Source organism: Podarcis liolepis (assembly GCF_965112155.1).
Source record: "Podarcis liolepis genome assembly, chromosome: 5".
Taxonomy (NCBI): domain Eukaryota; kingdom Metazoa; phylum Chordata; class Lepidosauria; order Squamata; family Lacertidae; genus Podarcis; species Podarcis liolepis.
This window is the reverse complement of record NC_139556.1, coordinates 75,460,401-75,487,640: the sequence shown is the minus strand read 5'-3', so window position 1 is coordinate 75,487,640 and position 27,240 is coordinate 75,460,401. Positions and strand designations below refer to the sequence as shown.

The 27,240-nt window shown below is 37.8% G+C and overlaps 1 protein-coding gene and 1 long non-coding RNA gene across 2 annotated transcripts in view; one reads left to right on the top strand and one right to left on the bottom strand.

Annotated features, from left to right (window-relative positions):
- LOC310707104 overlaps nt 1–27,240 on the top strand; it is a 213,695-nt gene that overhangs the window by 95,448 nt on the left and 91,007 nt on the right. The gene's annotated exons all lie outside the window — the stretch shown is intronic.
- RASA2 (RAS p21 protein activator 2) overlaps nt 1–27,240 on the bottom strand; it is a 46,949-nt gene that overhangs the window by 17,537 nt on the left and 2,172 nt on the right. The window contains exons 2-15 of the mRNA XM_083503663.1: nt 22,128–22,245; nt 18,917–19,020; nt 17,766–17,860; nt 14,987–15,063; nt 13,123–13,206; nt 12,301–12,373; nt 9,135–9,211; nt 7,912–8,010; nt 7,046–7,202; nt 5,978–6,126; nt 4,529–4,643; nt 3,503–3,577; nt 2,393–2,516; nt 687–793 (exon numbers count right to left, since the gene is read on the bottom strand). Of these exons, the coding sequence (XP_083359789.1) occupies nt 687–793; nt 2,393–2,516; nt 3,503–3,577; nt 4,529–4,643; nt 5,978–6,126; nt 7,046–7,202; nt 7,912–8,010; nt 9,135–9,211; nt 12,301–12,373; nt 13,123–13,206; nt 14,987–15,063; nt 17,766–17,860; nt 18,917–19,020; nt 22,128–22,245 (1,454 nt within the window). The remainder of the gene's footprint in view (nt 1–686; nt 794–2,392; nt 2,517–3,502; nt 3,578–4,528; nt 4,644–5,977; nt 6,127–7,045; nt 7,203–7,911; nt 8,011–9,134; nt 9,212–12,300; nt 12,374–13,122; nt 13,207–14,986; nt 15,064–17,765; nt 17,861–18,916; nt 19,021–22,127; nt 22,246–27,240) is intronic.

Genomic DNA, 27,240 nt, shown 5'->3' with positions numbered 1-27,240 from the left:
TGCATCTGGTTAGTCACTGTGAGAACAGGACATTGATCTAGATGGGCCTTTCGCCTGAACCAGCAGGGCTCTATTAAAGTTCTTATAAGACAATCTATAAATGAGCATCAATAACCCAAGAAAAGAAAGCTATTATTGTGGAATATTTTCTTTTTTGAGATGAGCAGTGCACAATGCTTTTGGGGCCACTTTCTATGCTATGTTCTTACTACAATGAAAACATCTCTGTGTAGGAATGTTTCGCATGATACCAAGCTATAACTGTCCCATTTGACATCCTGAACAACATTCTCTACACATTACCAGAATATTAACAATAAAGCTTTCTACACACCCCTTCAAGATAACCCAGACTTCTCTTTTAGGGCTTTCTGTCACTGTTTGAGATTACTTTGAAGTCAATAGGAAATGCAACCATATACCATACAAGTGATCAGGGTGCCAACTACCTACTCATATCAATTTTCCAATTATTATTATTAATATTCAGGCAGGATAATAGCTCAGAACCGTAGGGGACTTAGGGACTATGTAGTTACCTAGAGTTTACTTAAATTATATCCAGGAGGCCTAAAAACTGACAGTTCAACTCTCCATTCACAATGCAAACGCTAGGCTTATTTCTATATTTATCTTCCTAACAAACCTTGCCTAGAGAGTTTGGACAGAACATTATTAAAACTTACGGGATGATGAGGTCGTAAATGGAAAGTATGAGGCGATACTACAGCTACAGCAAAGAAACGAAGAAATATAAAGCTGCTCACTGCAGAATATTGTACATGAGGGTCATCTGCAGAGAAAAACCATGAAATGTAAGATGTATTACAAGTTGGTAGGAAATGAAGACAATGAAAAACTTTAGCAGGATAATGTCATTAGAAAAAGAAGTACTGTTCTTTGGCAGAATAAAGAACTAGCAAGTAGGATGAAATGAAAGTGTGGTTATGATGCAAGATGCTTTTGCCATTTGTTATAGGGCACAAATAAGAACTGTAACACATCTGGTTGTACCTAAACTATGATTTAGTCAAATTCAAATATCTTTAATACGGTCAATGACCAACAAGCTATGATTTAGTCATGTACACAAACCTTGAGTTTGTGAGCTAGTTTGTGAGAGAGGAAACTGGAAGGGTTTGCTTCTGTTTTCAGTTAATCATGGCTTATTATTGTGTCTGAACAAAAACTATACCAATTCTTCCCTATGTTTTATGGAAACAAGCCAGGATTTGAGGTTGGCTCGTTTACTTAAACCATAGTTAAGACTTTGGTTTGCTTCACAGCTGTGCTGGAGAAAAGGGAATGGGGAGCTCATAAACGCAAGGCCCATTAATCTAAACCAATCAGCCCCAGCCAGTATGACGAATGGTAAGAGACATTTACAGTTAGGAGTTCAACCTATTCTGGAGGGAACAGGTTCCCCATCCCTTATGTAAACCATCGTTTATCATTATGTACAACTGAAGCTACTATTTATATTTTATATCAGATAAACTATACATTCTAATAGTTTTCAGAGAACACATATTTTACTCTATACCAAGAAGGCTATTTCCCCTTTTTTATGTTGGGGGAGATGTTGTATAGTATATGTATTTCAATATAAAATACGTATAACAACGTACTATTCAACTTGCTATTCAAAGCTTCACACATTTTAACCAATAAGTAACAGATGCATGGCTGTATTCAAAATGTTGTCTAATGCAACATTTTAAAACACGATCTGTGTTTGTATTTTTCTCTTATACTGTATGTCTCTTATCTTGTGCTCTTTTCATACTGATGCTTTGGTATAACAAGCATGCAGTTCTGCTGATGCCAAATAGTATAGATTAACAAATACATATGCTCCGTACAGTGGTGCCTCGCAAGACGAAATTAATCCGTTCCGCGAGTCTCTTCGCCTAGCGGTTTTTTCGTCTTGCGAAGCAACCCTATTAGCGGCTTAGCGCTATTAGCGGTTTAGCGGCTATTAAAGGCTTAGCGGCTATTAAAGGCTTAGCGGATTAGCGGCTAAAAGGCTATTAGTGGCTTAGAAAAAGGGGGGGGGAGCGGAAAAAAATCGGAACGCTCGCAAGACGTTTTCGTCTTGCAAAGCAAGCCCATAGGGAAAATCGTCTTGCGAAGCAGCTCAAAAACGGAAAACCCTTTCGTCTAGCGGGTTTTCCATCTTGCGAGGCATTCATCTTGCGGGGCACCACTGTACACAGCCTACAGAAAGCAGGTCATGTTTACAATAAACATTTTTAAAGTCTATTGAAAATGTAAAGTTGCAAATTCAGTCATTTCAGTTTCCTTATGAATGCTACTGGACAACTCTTTGAGAACACTTCCATGGACTTCAAGAGGTCTTACATAAGTTTCTAATTAAAAAAAATACACTTACTAGAAAATCTTTCAGCAGCCAAGCGCCTCAGAGAACAGAACACATCACACATTAATTTAGGGCAACTTATACTTGACTGTACAACTGTACTGAATACTTTGTCAACATAGAAGCGCAGATTTTCCTAGAAGGCAAACAAATTATTTCAGAAATCCATATTGTTTTATTCTATTGTCAAATAAAAATGTAATACAAAATTTTACACACAAGTTCTCCATTCTAGCATAACAATGGCAATCTTTTGGGAACAGAGGCAAATGTAAATCATATACTTTAAAGGTCAATAAAACACACTGGCATATGTACAGGTTATTCACATCTTATGTGAAGGTTGCGTTCTGGAGATATAGAGTAATAATTAGAAACATAACCTTTTTATGGTACAAAGTGGCTTACAAATTCTATCTTTATTGCAGCTCACTCATACTTTTATTTTAACAAAGAGAAACCTAATACTTAATAGCAACAACTCTCAAGGCTACCATAATGGGTCCAGGTTTTGATCCCAACAATGTAAGGTGCATGTTCAGTATTATGAACGGAATTATGAACTAATTTACAGTAGTACTTATTTATACTGAGGTCTACATAATGGAAATTACCGTATACAGAGAACATTGGTAACTGGAAGCCAACATAAGTGGAAGAATTACACTCAGATTCTAAGCAATTTTGCTTGATGTTGAAGTTTAGCATGGCTAACATTTATCACTCCAAAAATTGATTATACACTAGCTCAGGGGTGGGGAACCTTTTGCAGCCCAAGGCTGCATTCTGGCAACCTTCTAGGTCCCGTATGCCAGTGGTAGGAGACACTGGAGGCAAAAATGGACAAATCAATTAATGTAAATTTTTTATAAAGTAGGCTGGTTTACACACCTCTGTCCTTCATTAAGAAAAGCAAGAGGCATTATCAAAGTTCTATAACACATTCTAGCCAGGCAAAAACACTCAAAGAGAGCACAAAGCAGGGCCAATAGGGGTGTAGCCGAGAATAGTCCAGAGGTTGAGACAGAGAGGCTTAGAGTGCTGCCTCAGGGCCAGGCCTGAGGTTCCCCTTCTCTGCACTAGGTCCTTGAATATAAGCTGAACAAAATCATTTAAACACACCTGGTGTATTTCAACATTATCAGCTTCTTTCAGTTTCAAAGGATCAATTTCGCAAGGTTTGGGATTATCACATATCTGAAAACAAGAGTAAAATTTTAGTCAGTTATATCAGGACAGGCATTATTCAGGTCTGTTCTCCTTTACTGAGCCAGAGGTAAGAAGAGGGGCAAAACCCATCAATGTTTCCCCAGAAGCTGCCTGTAGGCATACTGCAAACTTTTGAAAAAAAGATGGCCACTGCATGTTTATGTTTCTAGTGGCTGCACTCACACCTTAAAACCATGCATCCTCAAGGAGGAAGGTACCTTGATTTCCCTCCTTTTCTTTTCTTCCAGTCTTCCTTAATATGCTAAAAAGGTGCACCCGCAGTAGCAATCTAGTAGGTTAATGGCAACATTGTGGATAAGTGTTTTATTACCCCACTCCCCTCATGATCCTGGAGATTGGATTTCAGGCTAGCCCAGATGAAGAAGTTTTATGTATATAAACTGTTAAGAACAGACATCAGCTGTTTCCTTCCTGTAACTGACTTGTATGAATAGGATCAGAACTACATAGGCACAGGTGCACGTACACATACATGGATACATGGATACTGAAGAGATCACTTCCAGTCCATTTAGGTATGAGTTGTCGTAGGCAACTTCATTCATTTAGCAGTAGTATTCTTGCTGCTGAGAAACACGTCTGCATACTGTATGTACAGTATTTAAGGGGCACAGCATCCAGATTACAATCATATGGAAAGCCACCACACTTGTCTGGAAGCTGTAGAGATTTCCCATAATATGTGTAGTGGAACCCTTCTACACTTTACAAGAGTCACGATAACCCACCATGCAGATGTTTTGTGGCAAGCAGGAACTGTATTATGTGGTCCTTAGCAGTTTTGTTGGGGTGCTCACTGGCTGATATCTAAGAAACAACTCTGCACTGAGTCACTGGTTAATAAAGCTGGAAGCAGTGCCAAAAAAATAATATTTAACCAACCAGCTTTGTAAACTTTAATGCATAATGTTACAGTACCTCATCAAGAATTGGTTTTAATGTAACTTTCAGGTAGTGCTTTCCCACTATTTTCATCATTTCATCTAGGCATCGAGTAGCTAAAGAATTCCCTCTGAAGATTGTATTTGCTTCCCTGCAAAGCAATATGAATCACTGAGAATTCAAGATGGAAGGAATATATAAATCATAACCTAAGTTTTCTGTGAAAAGTTTCTAGCAATCTCGCACATATACAGATGGTATTCAGAAACCAGAGTTTAAAACACCTGCAATATCTGTGATATATTTAGCTAACTAAGATTAAATAGGTGTCAATGCCTACTGGAAGCCGAACTAGTTATAAACTTTAAGTCATCCTTATAGAGCTGTAAAGAAAAATCTGCCCTAAGCAGACACCTATCCTATTCACAACTGACAGAAATCAAGACTAGGAAAGGTATCTTCAATGATTAAAGCTAACAACTTTTAAAATGTAGAAGACACAAACCTATCATCCTCGGTACCTCTTTTTCAACCAGTTTGGCAGTATTGGTAATGAACTGTCAATTAAACATCCCTAAACCTATCTTCAAAAACACATCTGAAAATGTCAATTCCTTTACACAAGTACATTCCTATTTGACAAAAGGACAAACTGTCCTTTCTTCTGGTTCTGTCTACAAGTAGAATGTTGTGCTGTATGATTGGATCTTTATTCAGAGTCAAAGCAGAGCTAGCAATATAGGCAACTAATAATGAAGGTTCAGCAAGTTATCCACAGTAATGGGATCACACAGACACACACCTAAGTTTAGTCTGCCACCTGAGTTCCACTATAAGAGGTCCACAAACTATGGCTAACCTTAGTAACCAGTAAAATCTGTGTTCACCCTGAGACCAGGAGGGGAGTGACATATTATTTTTGGGGCCATACTGATCTTCAGAGAAGTCTCCCAAGTGCTCCACACTGATAGGGCAGTGAGGGGGAACAGTGTCTGGCAGACACTCCCTGCCCTTCCTCAGGTTCAGGAGATCAATGGACCTTGCCAGAATTTTAGTTCAGTTTAGTTCTACTATAGTTCTTATTTAAGTTTACTTATTTATTTCATAAAATTTATACTGCTTGATTATAGAATATAGAAAACCTCAAAGTGGTTTACAAAATTTCTTGGGATATTGGGGACCGATGTATAGCAGAGGCAGGTTCATTTGTGGACCCCTGTCAAGCATGCATTTTGCATTACCATCAAGCAACTTGTTTGATACCTTTTGCTAAGGTAGTTTGAAGCAGCAAATTTTACAAGTTTTACACGCTTACTATTATTACAATTTCTACCTGCCCTTCCCCCAAGGTCCCAGGGGCAGGTTACAACAATTAAAACACAATATTTAAAACAGTTTAAAACATCTTAAAATTACAGAAATATGCACTTGTCATGGACACCAATACTGGGAGGAGGGAGAAAAGAAGGAAAATGAAATACTTACTGGGTATCCGTCAATTCTAACTCTGCCACTGCAGTGATAAATTGTACTAGTTTATGATGATGTATCAACAACCTTACAAGAGGCAAAATGGCATCATATTTATCTCGACATACTTCAGCCAAAATGTAAGCAGAAGAAGCAGAAATAGGCTATAAAAAGGGGAAAATATAACTGAAATAAGTACTAGCTGTACCAAGTGGAAAGACACCAAACTTTGAATCAATTCCAAAATGTAGACGTATAATGTTCTAAATTCGCCCTGGATTATGTATGCCTAGAACATTTTCTTTGAACTGCAATTCTCAAGCCAGCCACATCAAATAGCTTTTGAAATGCCACCTTTTCAAGACACAAGGAGTGGCTTTTAAAAATATAGTTAAATACTCTCATGGTTGTACAGTGTACCTCTACAAGAGCATTTAACTATTAATAAATAATAATAATAATAATAATAATAATAATAATAATAATAATAATTTATTATTTATTATTTATACCCCGCCCATCTGGCTGGGTTTCCCCAGCCACTCTGGGCGGCTTCCAAAAGAATCTTAAAATACTATGATACATCAAACATTAAAAGCTTCCCTAAACAGGGCTGCCTTCAGATGTCTTCTAAAAGTCTGGTAGTTGTTGTTCTCTTTGACATCTGGTGGGAGGGTGTTCCACAGGGAGGGCGCCACTACCGAGAAGGCCCTCTGCCTGGTTCCCTGTAACTTGGCTTCTCGCAGTGAGGGAACCGCCAGAAGGCCCTCGGTGCTGGACCTCAGTGTCCGGGTAGAACGATGGAGGTAGAGAAGCTCCTTCAGGTATACTGGACCGAGGTAACAGTGTTACCTATAACTACACATACTAATATAAGTAAAAGAATTATAAGTACTTATAAGTAACAGTATTGTTTTTCCTATCTATATCTATATCTATCTATAATTATTATTATGACTGCAGTGACAAATCTGGGTATCCTTTTAAAGCCATGCAAGGTAGAATTGTGACACCGGCCAAGAGGCAAATATGATATGGTATAACTTGCTCTTAAATGGTTAAACAGTCCCCAAAACAGGTTACCTCAACTTCTGATGACTTTAGCAGCAAGTTTCTGAGGGAAGCATAGTACTGTGATGGAAGCACATAGTCTTCAGCATAACATATATTCAGTCTAAGTGATCCATGATCATCCGTTTTGGACGACTTATTTCCATTGTCTCTTGGCTGTAGAAGGTACCTTAAAAAAGAAAATCCAAGTGACAGAGATTCATTTTGTATTTTATTTATAGTTCACCAAGTAAAGTTAGGTCTAGAATAAAGAAGCAGCAATAACCTTGCCCTTTCCTTCTTTCCTTTTATTTTAGCTAACTTGAATTTGCTTATTAAGATAAATTTTTGACTTTTTAAATTAATACTGAAATACACCAAGCATTTACTTGCATCAACTATTATTTTAAGCACTACCACTTTTAGATGTGGAGTTTGTGCTTGATGTAAGCAAGTCAAGAAATAAATGTATTAATATATTTGAAATATATATGCTTAACTGGCATTTATTTACTTGCGTGTTTTTTAAACAGCCTGCCATCAAAAGTGTGTGCAGAAAAAGGAAATACATAACAAAAAACAATATTCAGATTATCACAATACTAGCAATGGATAAGGAAAAAAAGATAAGGGGGTAAAGGTGGTGGTCTCTCAGGTAAACTGATCCCAAGCTGAACAGGGGCTTCCATACCAATAGTGAAATTTAAATTTGGCCTAGTAGAATGCTGTGAGGCAGTGCAATGCCTAGAAGAATAATGTCAAGTACGATTCTGCAGGAAACAACTGTAGCACAACTGTTTGTTTCCAGTTACAAACACTTTCATACAGTCATACAGATAACAAAACCTATCCTTTTGTTTTAACTATGTCACATGCTGCCTTTTGCCTAGTTTTCTTACCATGCTTGGAAGGAATCACTTCCTAACACCTTGACAGGAATCTTGATTTCTCCTAGGAAAAGGTCTTGTACCAAGTTACCATTGTTCCATAAATCAATCCTGAAAGTTAAATAATAGTTAACCATTTTTTGTCATAATCATTTTTCATATAACTGTAAGCGTCATTATCATCACATAGAGAACCACACCAATTCAGCATGCACACAAACAAGTTTATAACCTCACACGCAATAGTTTAAGTTAGACAAAAAGTGTCCTATTTCTATAAAAGGCAACAATGTCAGCATATTGGTTAAAAGTGTGGCTTTATCAATAAGATAAAAGCAATATTGGATGAACTGAGGCACTAAAAAAAAAGAAAAGAGTGACATTACCATTTTCTTCTCAAGCATTTGCAGTTCTGTTTGCATTTATTAATATTCCTACTTTTTGCTCTTTCTGACTAAACTGTAACACTTCAATGACACATGCACTGATTTTTATTTTTTAGTCCAAGCTCTTACAACCTAAAAAGCTGTAAGACTCCCAAAGGCATGCACTCTATGTGGGTTGTTGAGTCTTACCTCACTGACATTTCTGTTAAGACAGCACATATATTAAGAAGAAAAGAAATAAAATCCATTGTGTTGTGGCATGATTGATGTTCCCTTGCCTCCCTAAATGAGTTGCCTATTGTGATTTTCACTCAGATGTTCCAAATTACCCTACCTACATAGTTCAAGCAAGTTAAGAAATAAACTATTCCTATCCTCAGCTTTTCAGATGATAATTCTTTCTCCTTGGGTTTAAAGTGGAGTCAAGATGAAGACAGGGACTTGGGTGTTTCCACTCCCTTCCTGCTCCCCTCCCAACCAGGGGAAAGCACTGAGCTAAGAGATAACTTTTTCCCATAGCAAAGAAAGCAGGGGAGCCCAATGCCAGCTACAGCATACAAAGAAATAAGACTCATTTTAGTTAAGTAATACTGAATATACCACAATTGCTATATAAAACAGGTAGTCAGATGTTCTGCTAAATTAACTGTTCAGGTTATGAAAGTAATTATCATGAGCTCTCTAAGGCTGTTTTAGACTTACACCCACCCTGCCTCCAGCCAAAGTTGGATATTATTTAAGTGAACAGCTTTCTGTAGTCCTTGAGTAATGTTTTTATCTCCATCATAAAAACCATTGACAGTTTTGTATAAAAATAAATAATTGGTTTTAATATACTAAGGAATATACCTGACTTCCAGCTTCTCAATATCTTCTTCTTCCACCTGAAACTGTGATTTTTTGGTGTAACTACTGGACCTTGTTACCTGCAGGTAAAACTCACGTAAGTAAGTTATTTCTCCTTTTGCATTTTGAAGTCTACCAATACCACACATTTACTACAAAAAGAATCAAAGTTATTCTAATATATCCCAAAACTGAGTGAGGAAACTCTTAATATATTTAGAGGGTTATAATTGTATTTGCCCTTATCTACAATTTGGATCTGGCGAAATAAGGCACCAAAGGATTAAACTAAAGGTTGAGAAGCTAGTAAAGAATCACATCCTTCCATCAGCTACCATATAAATTACCATCAGCAATACTGTTTTGAAGGCTGCCCATAGTCTTGATGCCTAAGGGTGTTTACTTTGCACTCCAAAGGTCAGAGAACTTTTTCTCCCCTTGCCCAGAATTCTAAATGGCAAAATAACTGCACAGACATCAAACTGAAGAAGCATGAAAGCAGAAAAGCAAAGGGTTACATTGTATGTTGTCATAGTTACCATTTTTCAACAGGATGAGAATAGCTAGTTCTCAAACTGATCCACTAGAAATGCTAAGGCTGGAGAGTTCCTGAATCTTCAAGTGATTCAGGTCCCCAGAATCTGGAATGCATGCCACTTTCACCTTCCTCTGTCACCAGGTCAGAGAAATAAATCAAAATTTCCTTCGTAGGTCTACATAATTTATGGGTTGTATCCAACTAAGCAGACCCGCTAAAATTAATGGACCTAAGTTAGTCATATTCATTCATTTCAATGAATACAGGGCTAACACGGGATACAACCTTATGTTTGTGCTGACATGCTGAGCATTTAAAAATATGGGTGGGAATGATCACTGCCTCCTCCACCCACCAAAACCCAGCTCTAGCAATATGTGGTGCATACAACAGTAGATAACTTGCAGGCATTAGCTCTGAAGAAAGGGTGGGGCTTTTTGTGGAGCTAGTGCCTCCACTCAACAGAAGCTTTGAAGGTGAAAGAAAGCTAACCCCTTCCTTTTCCTCCCAAACAACCCATGTCTGTTTGTCACAAACTGATCTTCTAACCAAACTGTTTTGGCTTTGGGGACGGAGGGCCCAAATTGCTGGTTAGCAGCTGGGATTTGAGAACTGATGGGAAGGAAAAGGGGAGAAAGCTCTGTTCCATGCTAATCTTCTCTGTATCATTCTAATTTTAGTATATGTGCTGCCGAAGAGAGCATGGAGAAAACTCTGTTCCATCTTCCTTTTCTCCTCTCCCCCACCAATTTCCAAGGCTCCTCCCATATGAAGAAATGTCAAGTGTGGTAGATGAAAATTACAGACATGCATACCACAGCTGACCATGTGAGCGAGAGGAATGTTATAAGCCATTCCTGGATATTTTACAAGCTGCATATTATTTCATAAACACAATAGTGTCAATATTGTACAGTTATCAGTCAAGTATAATTCACAACCACAGCAACAATGATTTTCTGCTTTCTATTCTGCAGAAGGATTAAGCTGATGACCTTAAAGGAAGAAGACTTACCATGATTTGTGGATATTTTCAGAACTGAATATCAGAATTACATTTTAACACCATAAACTAGATTTGATCTATACTTCAACAATTACATAACTGAACTATTTTAAAAAAAACCAAATCAATTGTTTTGAATTGCTTTGCAACACTTGCTGCTAAATCAGATGGCAGGTGATCAGATTTTTTTTCACCTTGTAAAATGTGCTTCACTAAGTTACAAACATTAACAGAAGCATTCAGGGGAAAGCCAAACGACAGTTAGGCTGTGAAGAAGCCTTCCATTCAAGTCACTGATATGTAAAGCAAAGACTGCATTTCTAGCCACATACAGCAGAAATCATAATGGAGAACATCTATGAACAAATACTGTGCCCAAGATTTTTGAAGCAAAAAACTGATCAGCAATGGGGAAGAAATGAGGCTTTATTACAAAAAGATGAATAAAGCAGCTCATATTTTGAACTGCATGAGCTCATAGTAGGAAAATTCAAACCATCCTTTGAGCTACACATATTTTAAATAGCCTCAAAAATGGCTACCTAAGATTTATGCACAACTTATAGTCCACATATTTGTCTCCAAACTCCTGAAGCTTACTGTTTATTCCCACTGTTCTTGACTTCCTAGCAATTTTCTTCTGGTCTACATTGAATGCTCTTACTAAACTCAGACCAATCCAAAGATCTCTGCCTGTGTCCTTCATAGCCTGCTACCTTTTATACAACTAACTTTTCTTCCTTGAAATCCTCCACTACAGATTTTCTCTGATTGATCTTCATTATCTGTCAAATCACATGTTCAATATTTCCACTGGGAAATGCCTCCTCAGTTCTTCCTTTCTTTTGGGTGGGGTGGGTAAGGCTTCAGCATGCTGCTCTTGGTCCCCAGCAGTTCCTCCTTCTTAAAAGACCTTAAACTTCATGGTTTTCAATACCACCTATATGCTGTTGACATCCAGCTTTACTTCTATGTCTCCCACCCTGTCTAATCCATCTTTGCCTACTTATTCAATATATGTATTTGGAGATTTTCTATCACTTTCTCAAACTCAATATGTCTAAGACTAGACTATCTATCTTTTCTTCCAAGCTTCCCTCTCCTCTATCATTCTCCTTATCTGCTAACATTATTAAAATTCATTAGCCCAGTCAGTACTTCCTGCTAAGCAAAACCATTGTTCAATGCAAATGTGCCAGAGAGGAGATTGCAGCCACTTTTCTATTCCCCAGTTGCTCTGCTCCTGCATGCTATTAAGCCATAGTTTGACGAAGTCAAATCTGGGCTTGTAGTTTCACACACCCCGACAATCTGCACAGCACAGGACAAACCTAGCTTGCACAGCTCAGGGTTAGTCCGGAGAGAGCTATTCACAGAGTCTATGCATTTGCACCAAGCCATAGTTTGGCTTAGTCGGATGTGCAAAAAAGACTACTATGTTAGCCAAGTATAGTTCTGATTTAGGTTTTCATTCTCTATTATTTTGTTTTGTTTAAAATCTGACCCTTTGACTAAAACTCTGCCTATCTCTCTGGTGACCTCCCGTATTAAGTCAGCTAACAAAGGAGACGCTAGCATAAATGCACAGACAACACACCAAAAGCTTTTTTTGATAGATTACTTACCTCAAAATAAAATGTTTCATTAAATTGTGGATTGCTTGTTTTCTTCTTTACTTTTGTCTTCTTTTGGTCATTCCTATTCCAATATGGTACAGTTTTACCATACAGAACTTAAAAACATACAATTATAAAAACACTGTATTGATATGAATGAACCATGCAGTTAAACTATGTTTATGAAAGGCCTATCTTCAAACAGGAAAGGCATTCTTTGTAAACTGGATGCATTACTGATAACTTGAATTTGTGTAGCCCTACTGAAGTCAATATGAGTGTTACACATAGTTGTACATACATGTGGGAGGAGTATATATTCCAAATAAATAAGAAACATATGTAACTAGTATCCACCCTCTCCACCAGATAATATGCCTTCCATTTCTGAAAGATCTGGTCATGGAGTGGTGGCCATTTCTGGTGGAGAGGGTGGATCTGGCCTGAGAAATTTGTACTGCAGGTCTACCTTACTGTTGCTTCTCTGTTGGTAGACCAGCTGTCTATCTACAGGTGGACCTGGCACCCAGACAATGTCTTTCCACACACTGCTGATATCCTCGGTTATTTTCCCAGAACAGACTTGGGGGAGGGGACACCCTGGGAGAGAAGTCCTATTGCACAAATGGAAGTCCTTTGGCAAACATAACTTTGTCAAACGTTGTCAAGAAATTGATTTTCCACAATTGTGTTACTAACATTAGGCTTCTGTACATTAATCAACTGAAAATTGGTGCAATAATTCATTTCCTTTTCAACATCACTAAATTTGTGTACGTCTAATTTTCCTATTTTATTTAAGACAGTGTGAATGTATGTTAAAAGTATTACCTTGAAGGACCCACAACAGACACTGTAGCATAAGGATCACAATTTTGTCCATTAATAAGAGGAAGTCCATGACATTCCTTCAAGCTAGAATTTTAAAAATGCAAATTAATTCAGTTGCAGTTTCAAGTCTAATGAATAAAGACACACTGACCATGTATGACCATTACTGCCTGGTCATGAATTTCTCTTTTAATAAGGTGCTCAAGAAGATACTGTTGGTTCAGCTTCAGGCACTCTTGGGAGATACTGATTATCTAGACTCTGGGTTAAACCCTAGTTTTGGGACTGAATTGGCCTTGATCACTCTTGTGGCTACCTTCATTAAGACAAGGAAAAAGGGAGTGGGATCCTGTTATTTCTTGTGCAGAATTCAACTGCATGTTTAAAGTTTAGTCAATTAACTCCACATTGGAGGTCTAGGTACTCTCCAGGAAACCATCTATTTGTCTAAGATCAGTAGTTTCCTCACCACTTTTATACTAAGTTAACCATGCTAATTAATTCTTGGATTCTACAAGAGGTGTTGCCTCCTTCCTGTGTGTGACCTGTGAATACAGAAGAGAATGTCTGAAATCTTGCGAAACCAGCTGTGACTGCTCAGCACTTCACAAAGCTTAATTACATTGTCTCTTTGAATGGTCATCTCCTAATGTTTGTGGAAGCCTTTCCTCCGGCGAGCTAGCCAACAGCGTTTTGGCTCATATCCAAAGCATATTTGGTCCCTTCCTCTTCCAGTTAAACTGGTTTTGTCTATTAAAAGGCAGACTGTAGAGATGGTATACTAGAGAAAAGAGAACTTTTGGGGGTTAGAATGTGCCTTGTCTTTTATTCTCCTAAGTAGATTCACTACTGTTCTACATTAGCAGCCTAGTGTTTCTGACTGCTCCTAGAACAAGAGTTGTGAAAGTCAGAAATTGGCTCAGAAACCTGGTAATTAACAACTGCCAGAACAAAACTTGGAATATAGCACATGAGTAAAACTGATTAGTTATAACTATCATGGGGAAAACAGTGTCAAAGAAAAAGTTATTTATTAGCCACTGTAATTCAGGGGGTGTTGTTGAAAGGTACCGTAATTATCATATTTTTTTATTTGAGAAAGTTAGTGGTGGTACAGTTGTATTTCCTTTTCCCTTCATTACCATGTCAGCTTTCAATTGTACTATTAAGATATATCTATATCTGTCACTGTATGAAATGGCCCTTAGAAGTCCCACAACATGCAAGCCAACATCCTTGCAGACCTGATGTAAACCTTGGAACATCTTCCACTGATGTAAGCAGTAGAGGGAGAAGTCAGACAACATTGGTACAGTATCTTCATATTGAATGCATCTTTGTGCAAGTTCTTGTCCCTATCTCAGGCAGAGGTGCACCAGTGCATGTGCAGTGAGGAAAGACAGTGGCAGAAAAGATGGACCATCTTGTTTGTGCCTCAGCTGTGAAGTCCATTCACATCTTATGGGATACACTGCCAACTTCCTTTCCCATTACTCCTTTGTATAACTTGAGACACCAATGCTAACCAGAAGTGTATAAAAAACACCACTGATTACATTGCTACAAGCATTCAGCAACACTACAGAACCAAAAAGGTCTAAAAGAGTCTCTTCCACATGTCCAGTACTTGGTGGTGGTTTTACCTTCAGCAGGAAGGCAGGCAGTTCATTTTATGCTGAAGTGGAATCTTTGAAAACACATTTGTTCAACTTGCATTTGGCTAAGTTTGCTGTACTTAAACCTTTAAGCTTCTATTTTTTAACTGTGTTTTCACGTGTTTTATAACACTGAAAGCTGACTTGAATTACCCTGTTAATGTTCATTAGCAAGCAAAACAAGAATAAGAATTGATAAATGTTCTTACTGTACTACTAGTTGCTGGCAGACTGATCCATTATCTGTAATCAACTCATTCAGTTTTAATTCGAGGTGAACTTTTCCCTGTCAATTAAAAAAAAAAAGAAGGTTCAGCTGCAAGAGCCTGTGTGTTGAATTTATGAAATAACCTAGCACCTGCTTAATAAGAGCAAGACAAGAGCTGACAGGCTCTTTAGCATCACTAGCATGAAATATGTGATTGACTGAATAAGCTGTATGTGAGTAGGTGTCAGACAAGTATTAGACACTGTATTTTATATTTTTTAATGCAGAAAATTGTTATCAACTTAGAATACTATTTTGGTATTACATGTAAATAATTTTTCCTATTCAGTTTTTCCATTATAAGATAATTACATTATATGAATTTTAAGAATTATGATTCCTTGTATATGAGAGCACTTGGGTGTTTTGTTTTGTTTTAAATGAAAATTATCCCTATTTTAAAATGAAGAGTTCTTATAAAATCTTCAAGGAGGACCTGATCATCTACATCAGGTGAGGGGAACCTTTCACCCTCCAGATGTTGCTGAACTACAGCACCCATCAGCCCCTGCAAACATGGTCAATGACCACTGATAATAGGAGTTGCAGTTCAGCAACATCTGAAGGGCCAAAGTTCCCCACACCTGTTCTACATTTTGTAGAGATTCAGAATAGCTTCAGGTAAAGAAGACTAGGCTATGATGCAATATTCATAATATCACCTTTAAAAATGGCATTGTGTGTGTGTGCGCGCAGATACACACAGACACCCCACCTTGAAAATGAACTGCTAGTAGTACTTTGTGCCTATATGAACACACCCTAAACAAGGTAGGCTTGTTATTTTGGAAGCAATAAAAAAGTCACTGACAGAACACTTCCGGACTCAGACACTGAGCACCTCTATAATTAACTGCTATTAGTGTACTAAAGATTCTTTCTAAAGTGCTTAGGTATTCAACCTGTGAAGGCTATCAAGTGACAGTTGTCTGAAACAGTTCCCCTGAAAGCAAAACACAATGAATGACAAACATAATACATAGGGGAATCTTCCTGGCAGCAATAAAATGACACACAATTCAGTCAAAATTAATCACATGCTTAACTTTGTCAAGTCAACATGCCTTGTAAAGGCCTAGCTTGGTGGGTCACACTTTTTTCTACCAAACTGGGTTGAAACTCAAGCTTAAAAAAATGTATAGCTGCTTCACTGCCCATGTTTACACTGTTGTACTGACACAGGAGTAATACGCCAGAAAACATGTATTCCGTGGGGCCACTGCATAATTAAATGATTTGGTGCAAGCAAATTTCTACTCTTTTTAAAAAGAAAAGTTCAGGGGGGAAATAAACATGTATGGTGAAGGTCCAGAAAAAAGCAAAACAATGAATACATTTTCTGGATTAGTGTCAGTACTATCCCAGATTCATATTGCATACAGTTACTATACCATTTTTCCAAACAAACCTCCGTGACTTCTCTATCAATCTAATTATCACCAAAATATTGCTTTAGATGTTGCAATGCACATATATACTGAGGCAAACCCCAGCATGTCTCAGGAATGGTGAGCAATGTCTATTATTAGAGGTTAATCTAGCAGGGACATTTCCTCCAGCATGACACCTATGTCACAATGCCATGTAGTTTGCTTTGCCTGTAACCAAGCCCTAAATATTTACTTGGAAATTCCAACATTCAGCTGTACATTTGCCATTGTTATCATACACATTACTGCATGATTCACATATACCTAAACTATTTTCAGGACAACTAAAACTGCTGTTTAATCAAGAAGCAGCTGTCTTATTTCATAAGAGCTGTATACGCTATTTCTAAAACAATTAAGTTGGAATTAGAGCACCTCCAATATACCACAGATAAAGAGAAATAAATATACACAGATACATTACCATGCACAGGAAAATAATCAACACTTGCAAAAGAGAATTATAAACTGTTTCATCATTGATAAGTTAGAATTTTCTTTTTCAACTATACTATGAAAAGGGATTGAAATGTGTGCCCACCCCCAAGATGTGAAGGTCCATGAAAAGAAAAAAAATAAGAAACAGTGGTTCCCCGCCCACCCCCAATCATTTCCCCCCCGAGCCTTCGCATCTTCACCCCTCCCGCTGACTGTAAAGTACCGTAGCCTTCTCTGGGAAGAGTACAGAAAAACAGAAATGATTTGCAGCAAGACAAAGTGTAACTGAGGGATCTACACAGGACATAGCCGAGCCCTATTACCCCCCACTCAACTTTGGTGCCTACAGTTAGTGAATCACACCATTCCAGGGAATAGGAGGCACACACAGGCTTCCTAGATAACTTCCCTCTCCACTCTGTAATCACAGAAGAGATTCAGAACGTCTTACAATATGGAGCATTTTTAAACTATACATACATTTGCTGTAGTTTGAAAAATGTTATAGGCTATTTTTATAAAATATATTTAATTCACGTTCAGAACTTCTGAAGTGCCCTAAGAGAAGGAAAATAAATTCTAAACTGAAATATTTTAAACTGGCACACAAGAAATTAAAGATATACATGTCCAGGTTTCAATTGTCCCATGCTAGTTTTTAAGACTGATTTTTGTGAACACATTGCAGACAGGCCATTTTTCTGATGGACTAGGAACAATGCAGCACAAAAACTGCATTCATTTCATGCAGCATGGGGAATCTTAAGTAAAATTACAAATAAACATGGGGTGGGGAAGAAAGACTTTCATTGACACAATACAACATTAACTTTTACATCTATTCAATTTTACCTGAACCTCTGAATTAGAATCAACAGGCTGAAGCATAAACCATGTTTCCTTGCCAGAGTATTTGCTCAAATCTTCTTTTTTGATAGCTACTTTGCCTAAAAGGAGGGAAATAAAATTACCTATTTGACAGTACATGTTATTCAGTGTTGGGTAGAAATGCTATTTTTAATTTTAGCATCTAACATTGCTCTAGAGAAAATTTTAAAATAATCACCATACAGTGTGTCCTAAGCAAAGAAGTCCAGTAGCAGCAGGTGTTGGGGATGGGAGTATTTATTGGCACTATTTGAAACTAAATGAAAAACGTTTTAAAAGAAAACACTTCACTGTGGGGCCTGTAGGTCAACTGGGAACACATGTTGTGGCAAGATTGATGGCTACTGGGTGGGCGTTGGTCTGCTCAATCATTTAGAGAGAAAACTACCAGAGACACTATGTAATACAGTGGAACCTCAGTTTTCGAACGTCTCGGCTTCCATTTTCAAACATGCCTCAGAAGTCGAGCGGTCTTCTGGAATTGATTACATTCAACAACCGAGGTTCCACTGTAAAGTGTTGAATTACAATTAATGGTGGCATAAGGCAAGTGTAAGAACTTCCACTTGTGCAAAGCTTGACCCCTGATTTTCACTAATTCTCTTATACAATGTACAACTTCTCCCAAGGGTTGGAGGGGTCCCTCCAGAATAAAGGATATAATGCAGCAGATTGCATTAGGTAGGAAGATCAATGAAAACTGGTTGTCCTACTTTATGTGAATGTGTTTGCCTAATGCCATCATTGGATACAATCCATAAAAATAAACACATACATTTGAAAATAATAAGATACCTGTCTACAGTTTTACCTTTAATAAAACAAACCCACCACTGAACATTAAGAGGCATATCAAACTAAATCAAACTCTAAGTAGACCCACTGAAATGAGTTGACATGACAAACCAATTTCAGTGGGTCTACACAGATTATGACTTAGGTGGCTACCATCCTAACTTCAATTTATAGCTTAGTCAACAGAATATGAGATGCTTCATCTCAGTATCACAGATTCAAGCCCCATGTTGGGCAAAAGATTTCTTCACTGCAGGGGGTTGGCCTAGATGACCCTTGTGGTCACTTTCAACCCAACAATTCTATGATTCTATACTTACCTATACGCAGATCCCTCTGTAAAACACTTTTCTCATAAATATAAAATGATAAACACTGGAATGTCCTTGGTATTTCAAAGTAGAACTCTTCTCCAAAAAATGGGCTGGGGAAAGAAATCAAACAGGTTCTTAGCAAAGTAACTGAATATTTTACAATGTTTCATCACCATTATAACTTGCTGTAGAATCCTATTTTATGTAATTTTTATAACTGGATTCTCCTCTTGACTGTAAGCCTCTTGCAAGGAATTACCGTATTGGCCCGAATATAAGCCGCACCTTTAAAATGGGGGGAGGGGGAATTCCTGAATATAAGCCGCTCCATTCCTCACTGCTTCTGGCTGCATACTTGGTGGGGGGAGCCACGCTGCACTGCCGGCAGCCTTTCCGCTTCCTCTCTCTTTCACTTCCCAGCCTTGGGGGAAAGGATGGGGGACTATGTGCAGGGCAGGCGCTGCTCTGCCACACTCCTGGTACTGTTTGCTCCACACTCCTGGCTGCACACTGCAAGGTCACGAATATAAGCCACACTTTAACTTTTCATGGTAGGAATTTGGGGGAAAAGTGAGGCTTATATTCAGGCCAATACGGTAGTTATTTCTCCCAAAATGCTAAACAGTGCAAAACATTTTCAAGAGTCATGTTTATACACTCACACAAACAAATCCCATAAAGAAATAGAATTAGATGTTAAAATATATGACATGTTTACACAAGGGAAGGGGGTTATTGGTTTGCTTTTGTTTTTATTACAGATTTTGTGTCTTTTTTTATTTTGTATTTTTATGTTGTGAACCGCTCTGAAATCTAGGAATTAAGGGCAGCATACAAACTTAATACATGCTACTAATAAATAATAATAATAATAATAGTAATAATAATAATAATAATAATAGGTAGGCTCGCCTAAACACGTACGTTTTCAGGAGCTGATAAAAAAACCCCGGAAACACTGGGCAGAAGTGGCCAAAAATAATATGGTAATAGTGCTTGGATGAGAGTCTACAGCACTGATTTATTTTGGTTTGTTGTCAAGTCTCTCTGAGCAATCAGAATGCAATGGAAGCACAAGATACAAATTTTCAAGTAAATAAATGAATGGATAAATAAATGGTGAAATGTCTTTAGGAAGTCAATAGGTACTAGCATTTTATGTAAACCTAAGAAATCAAAAGGCTTTGTTTTCTATTATTTATATTCACACCAGCCACATTATCTGATGGAATTTTCTTGTTTACATTATTCAGTTTGTGGATCATTTTTTTAAAAAATTGTTTCCTTACAAATTTACAGCCAATGCATTCAAAATGTAAGGGTAAGTTCTGCTTTAACTTTGGCTTCAGGGCCCAGTGTGTACAATAATGCTGAAACTAAGCTAAAGTTGTCCTGGCCAGTCCCTTGGAGGAGAACCACCACAAGGCTCACATAAGAACAGGTTCTACGTTTTTGAATAAAGGACCATTTATGTGAGTGCAGTTTTCCTTCCACAGAGCAAAAATTTAGGTCCAAGCCTAAATCTTTAACACATGTCACCACTTAGATACTTACATCAGAATTCTTAACACCTTCAAAAAGATTAATGAATCTTCTTTTTTCTACACAAATAAATTGCTATTTGATGCCCAAAGAATAATGATCACATGCTCGCAAAAAACAAACAAACCTGTTCTAGAAGTACAAAAAGATAATAAGCTATCTTGTTTTCAGATCAGTAAGTGTTTCATTGCTGTTTTTACTCAAGAAATGCAACCAAAAGATAATGTAATTATTTTGTCACTTAATCATGCTAAATTTCATTGTGATTGGAGCCTGACTGGAGGACAAGAAAGTTAAATTCAGTAGCTCCTCTTTATACCCTCTGCCTCCTGTGTGCAATGTTTGCTTGTAAGCCCTCTCTCTGGAAGTGGCTTCTGCCAAACAGATGTGTAGAAAAACTTAGCACTGGAAGGACAATTAAGTAGGTGTTCCAGGCAGACCTCTCTGAGAACATTCCATTAATGGGGCACCACTACTGGGATTCCCATTCCTCTGGGAGTTGGTTAGGTTCAGGAAGATCAACTGAAGTTCTTAAGACAGGTACACACATATAGGTAGATAACTCTTCTAGTACCCCAGTCATCATCAATGAAGGGCTTTTAGAGAAAACCAGCATGTTGAACTGAGCCTAGAAACTGAACGGTAACCATTTGCAATGGGTATAGCACAACATATATAGGGATATATCCTATATTTTAGCTCAAATTTTATCTTTTGTATCAGGTTTTATATTTAGAGAGCCTACACAAAATATATTTAATATATCTCCAGTTCACAGAAGGAATTACAATAAAAGTAGGAGAAGATTGTCAAAATCAATGTCAGTGCTGTTCACATAATTTTCTGAAGATTAAACCTTTCATGCATGAAGGTGGTAACACTAGAATGAATTAATTTATAACCTTCCACAGGGAAAAAAGGTGCGTGCAGGAATAACACATACTACTAAGTTGTCGAGTTACAATTATCATTGGGGTCATTTCAAGAAGTTATCATGTAAACACCACAGGTTGTCACAATTAGCCCTGACTATTGTTATTCATATTTTTTCCCATACTGCTAAAGAACTTAAAAGTTTTGCAAGTTTAGTCTAGTTTGGAGCAGTGTTCCAAGTCCTTGTTCAGATGAGAAACTAAACAAAGTAACATTATGAAAACAGGCCTTAGAAGAAAGCTTTGGGCCGGTGTGTTCCCCCACTCTGTATGATCACAGAGGAGTTCATTGAAATAGACCAACTTCCAACTATACATTATTCGCTTGTTTCAGCTAGCAGTAATTAAGATTAGCCATAGTTTGTGTGGAACATTGCTAGCCACAGTTAATCCAAAACAGAAAAAGAAACTTCGTCTCCTTGGAGCCATGGCAGAAGAGAGAGTTTCTGAGCTTGAGGGGCACCAGGTCTCATTCTTCTAACACTAAGGCATGGTTCGGCATTACATCTGAACACAGTCACTCTTCCACAGCATTATTAATGTTTAATTTATTAAGTTGTTTCTGTAACCCATACATAAAAAAACCAGAAACTAAGCCAAAATGGACAAGCAATTGGGGGGGGGGGGATAAGATTACAGACCAGCTGATTTTTTTTACATGTTAAGGGACTGGTTAATATTCCATTTTAATCAAAGATATATTCTCATCCTAGCTAAGCCTGCCATTGTGATAAAGCTCTTACCTTAAACATTTCTCTACTACCTGAGTGCGAAAAACCTCTTCTTGATCCAAATTGATTGTACAAAAGCAGTCTCTCATCTTGTTTTGTCCAGAGTATGGCACTAAGTTTTTGGCTTGACCTAGTGACAAGATTAAATTCGTTTTGAACAAACATGGAGAAAAAAATTACAAGGTTGTCTATAGCCAAAGTATGGAGTTGTAATTCAGAATGGAAAGCAACAAAATATTACACACTCTGTAATGCATCCTTGTCTGAATTAAGTGACCAAAAGAAGCACAAAAGAAGAAAAGGAAGTTTGGGTATTAAAAACGGAAATTGAATACAGTATTTCATCATAGCCAGGACCTTGGCTTTGTCCTTTAAAAGGCAGAAGCCACTTCCTCTAGAATAACATCACCTGATAAGAACAGGGTCACTACTGACTTAAAAGTGAAGGCTTTATTAACATCACTTCCTCCAACACTTGTACTTTCCTTCGAATTCCATCTGGGTAACCGGTTAAGCCTGACATGGCTTGTTAATGATTGCAACTGAAAGCAATATGGCCACAAGTCATAACACAAACAGAGTCTAGTATTTTTTCAACAAACAAATTTTGTATTTAGTAGTCCATTATAAAGTTATTATGTTTACCCTGGAAAAAAATTGTTTGAACTATATCAAGTGAACAACCAGACTTTTGAGTTACTATCACATTGAAAAGTCATAGTACTTGTTACCAAAATATTAACACAATGTAACTTCCTCCCTGCTCCAAGCAAAATACACAATACTTAGAATAAAGTTAGTCTAGTTAGTTTAAGACAGTTTGCCCGGAGAATGTTCTAATTTCCTTATAAAATAAAACAAAGTATCATCATTTTGAAAGCAGTCAGGGATATCAATTTTCCTTAAAGATAAATTACATCTATCACTACCCTTAATGGTGCTTCTAAGGATATTATTCTGTTTGAACAGAGCTGTCCAAACTCAAACATACATTTTAAAGCAGGGATGGGGAAAATGAGGCCCACCAAATTTGATTCACTGGCCATAATAGGAGCCAACTCCTAGGGGCCTGAGGTCCCATCAACCCCCCAATAAAATATTTGAGGGGGCCACCCTCCAAGTTGATGGGCATCACCATTCAAATGGTGTGTCTTATTATTATGCGGGACAGGCCCCCCCAATTAATTTATTCAAGTTGAGACCTCTGCTGGCCATACTTCTCACCCCATCTTAGAGCCTTATTTCTACAGCAGCATATTGCAAAATAAAGTACATTTAGGTAAGTACACTTATGAAATCTCAACACCAATGTGTTAGTACTTTATGGCACTGACCTTTGTCTGCAAATTTCCTACCAGTTCCAAGCAATCAGCTTTTCCAAGTGACTACTCCTTCATTGTTAAAGCCCTAGAACTAACATAGAATTGGCCTAAACACAAAAGTTTGCTGATTTCCATTTACTAAGTGATTTCAAGGATTAGTATGGCACAGTAAACCATTTTAAATTACTGGTTTTTCAAACTGGAAAAGCCTAGTTTATCCAGCATTTTCAATGAAATAACCAGTAATGGTGGACAAACTTCCTTTGCAAAGTGCAGCTGCAACAGAATACTGAGTGTATTTGAGATCATACTCTCAATTCAAGTTGGGCAACAGGGAAACCTAACAGATTTGATGACTGTCTTACATAAACTGGGTGCAACCTCTAGAGCAGGAATGGGAAACACCTGACTCTCCAGATACTGTGAACTGAGCTTCCATCATCCCTAAATATTGGCTAACCTGGCTGGGGCTGAATAGAGTCCAGCAACATCTGAAGGGCCACAGGTTTTATTCCTTTTTTATTTACTTATTAAACTTGTACTGTATAACGCCCTTTATCTGAAGATCACAGGGCATTCACAACATAAGAGTACAAAATGAAAACACAAAAATCAATAACCTCCCTCCCACAAACACATTTAAAAGGCCATAGAATGATGATCAGCCAAAGTTTTTGTCCGGCACCGCCTCATGGTAAGTAATAAAGGTGCCAGGCAAATCTCCCTGAGGAAAGCATTCCACACGCAGGAAGCCATCGCAGAAAAGGTTTCTCATGTTGCCACCCTCTGTTCCTCTCATGGAGGAGGCACTCAAGTAAAGCCCTCAGATGATGACTGCAGTGTCCAGATTGGTTCATATGGGGAGAGGTAGTCCCCATTCCTACTATAAAACAAGCCCTGAATTCCTCTGCAACGCACTGGAATCCCTTGGAAAACAAGCTAACATAGAGAGAGCTCCCTGAAGGAACGAGGATGAAAACCATCATTTTACATAAAATTATTAATTGTAACTGTTCAAAGCTATCTCTAGCCCTCAAGACACTATATAGCACATACTATCAATACACGTAAGGGAGAGGAGGCAGACAGAGTCCAAGATTTAAAATGCAATATGCTATGGATACAAAGTGTGAAAATCAGCATGGCCTAGAGATCACATAACCTACATGTGTGCAAGCCTCCCTTGATATGCAATATATTCCACTTGTACACTGATGCAGCTGGGCATGCTTCCTCTGCTGTTCCAAATTGCGGTCAGCCAAGTGTGCTAGTTACTCTTGCCTGTAGTACACACAGCAATTTGGCAGTTGGAAGAAGACATTTTGGCAGTTGGAGGAAACTGCTTCATTAGCACAAGAAAGCCGTTTTGCACCTCCACACTAGTTGCTAGTCTAAGATCAGCATAAACGCTCAAGTGTTGTGTTCTGGGGTGAGAGGGTGAGAAAAGAAACACACATGCAGGTATGTACCTGCATTTCCTAGTTCTGAAGTATATCATGTGGACCAGGCCCTTCTTTTCTTTGTTAAATTTTTGAAACACATCACTATCACTTTTAATTGCTGTAGATACTACCGGTACTTTCCATGGTCAAACAAATTCCCATGGGGAACACTGCTAGTTTTCTCTTAAAAGAAGATGGGTATGTATGTGAAGTGGGCATTTTAGCATATATGTGTTATATAAATTAACAAATAATGATGGTAATAATAGGCTTAATCATTTAAGTCAAAGCTAATTTGTCATGGCAAACAGCTGTTAAAGTACAGAATGTATTGGCAAATAAAATTAGCTACACATTTTCAGCCAGGGGCTTCCTATCTTAGCTTAGCCCCAACCTATGGATATGCCACTGCATTCAACTGCCACTGAGATCAGTAGGATTTACTCTCAATTTAAGTGTTCATAAGATTGCACATTACACAAGCTAATCTCTCTCAACTTCAGCCATTTCCATTTTCATCCCAAATTTTGGGATAAAACTGATGTATTATACAGAGATGTTGTTAAGAATTCAGATAATATGTGTTAAGTGCTTTGATCAATTAGTAAAAGCACTTATAAAATACTAAATATAACCACATCAGGTAACAAAAGGTAAAATTAAAAAGTAAGTGTAAGGCACTAGGATGTTAGGTATGCTTGTGGCCAGCTGCCCATTATAGATGCCTTGATAAACCAATGTACTATAGATGCCTGAAATGTCTGTGTCATATTTCCAAATACCGATACCTACTTCACAAGTATGAACTGCAATGCTTCCGTTTATCAAAATAAGCATGCAGAATGAAATGCAACAATGGCATTAAAATGTGCTTTGTAGCATTCATGTAATTATTACCCCTTGCTTCAATTGCCAAACAATAAATCAGTCAACCAGAGCTTTAACTGATTAATCAAGTGTGTGAAGGTCCATCTATTTTAGATTATTTTGCTTCTGCTGCATTACTGCAATAGGAAATGAGAAAGAAATATTAAAAGATGGCAGTTCCCTTTAATGACAGGTAATGATATTTATTTATTTATAAATAAGTTCCTTCAGTATTTGCAAAGATGGCAGAGATTTTAGTAAGATGCAAATGTAAGGTAAAGGTAAAGGGACTCCTAACCATTAGGTCCAGTCACGGATGACTCTGGGGTTGCGGTGCTTATCTCACTTTATTGGCCAAGTGAGCCGGTGTACAGCTTCCGGGTCATGTGGCCAGCATGACTAAGCCACTTCTGGCGAACCAGAGCAGCGCACGGAAACGCCGTTTACCTTCCCGCTGAAGCGATTCCTATTTATCTACTTGAACTTTGACGTGCTTTCGAACTGCTAGGTTGGCAGGAGCAGGGACCAAGCAATGGGAGCTCACTCCATTGTGGGGATTCGAACCACCGACCTTCTGATTGGCAAGCCCTAGGCTCTGTGGTTTAGACCACAGCGCCACCCACGTCTCTTAAGATGCAAATGTACTGAACTTTAATTAGATTCATCAATTTAAAATTTCTAAGGCAACTGTTCGAAAGGGTGATAATATACTAGTTTAATAAATGGGTTTTTTTATTAAAAAACATAAAACAAAATCAAGTAGCATATGCTATTTTTAACACAAGGAATCTTTCAAAATATAAGTTTTCACAGAAAATATTTTTTCTACAAAAAATTATGGGTCGTTAATCTGAGAGTTGATTTGATGCTGAATATGCACATTTAACCTCATAAGAATGCTTCTCTCGTCAATGCTGTTCTACTGAAACATTATGAAATCTAGTTCCGCATCAAAATGGAAGCTAAGCATGCTGCAAGTCATTCTCTACAAGACTGAATAAAGGCGTGAGAAAGGAAGTGGGTTACGTTTGACTTACATGAATGTACTTCGATCCCTCCCACCATCGGAAAACCACTACATCCTGTTTGTCCTAGCTGCCCTAAAATCTACGTCAGCCCCATAACATTATCATTTTCTTGCCCCTTATAATTTATCAGAAGGTTTTCTGCCTTCAAGTTTAAAATTTTCTTTGCCACATTTGGTCTGGCTAACATGGATCCTATTACCCCACAATCCCATCAAGGTATCCAAAAGAGTTCTAGCGACTACTTCAAAACATCCTGTACAAGCTTCCCCCTACATCACATTTCACAAGAATCCCATGTGTTGCATTTTTCTGACAAGATGAAATACCTTTAAAAGATTGAATGCAGAGTGTAACTTCTAAGGATGTCACTTTTTTCAAGTAATGTCTAATGGCTCTCAAAACTAAATATTTTCCATTTCAGCTAAAGCCAGGCCTTCCCATGAAGTTATTACATCTTCCCCTAGCT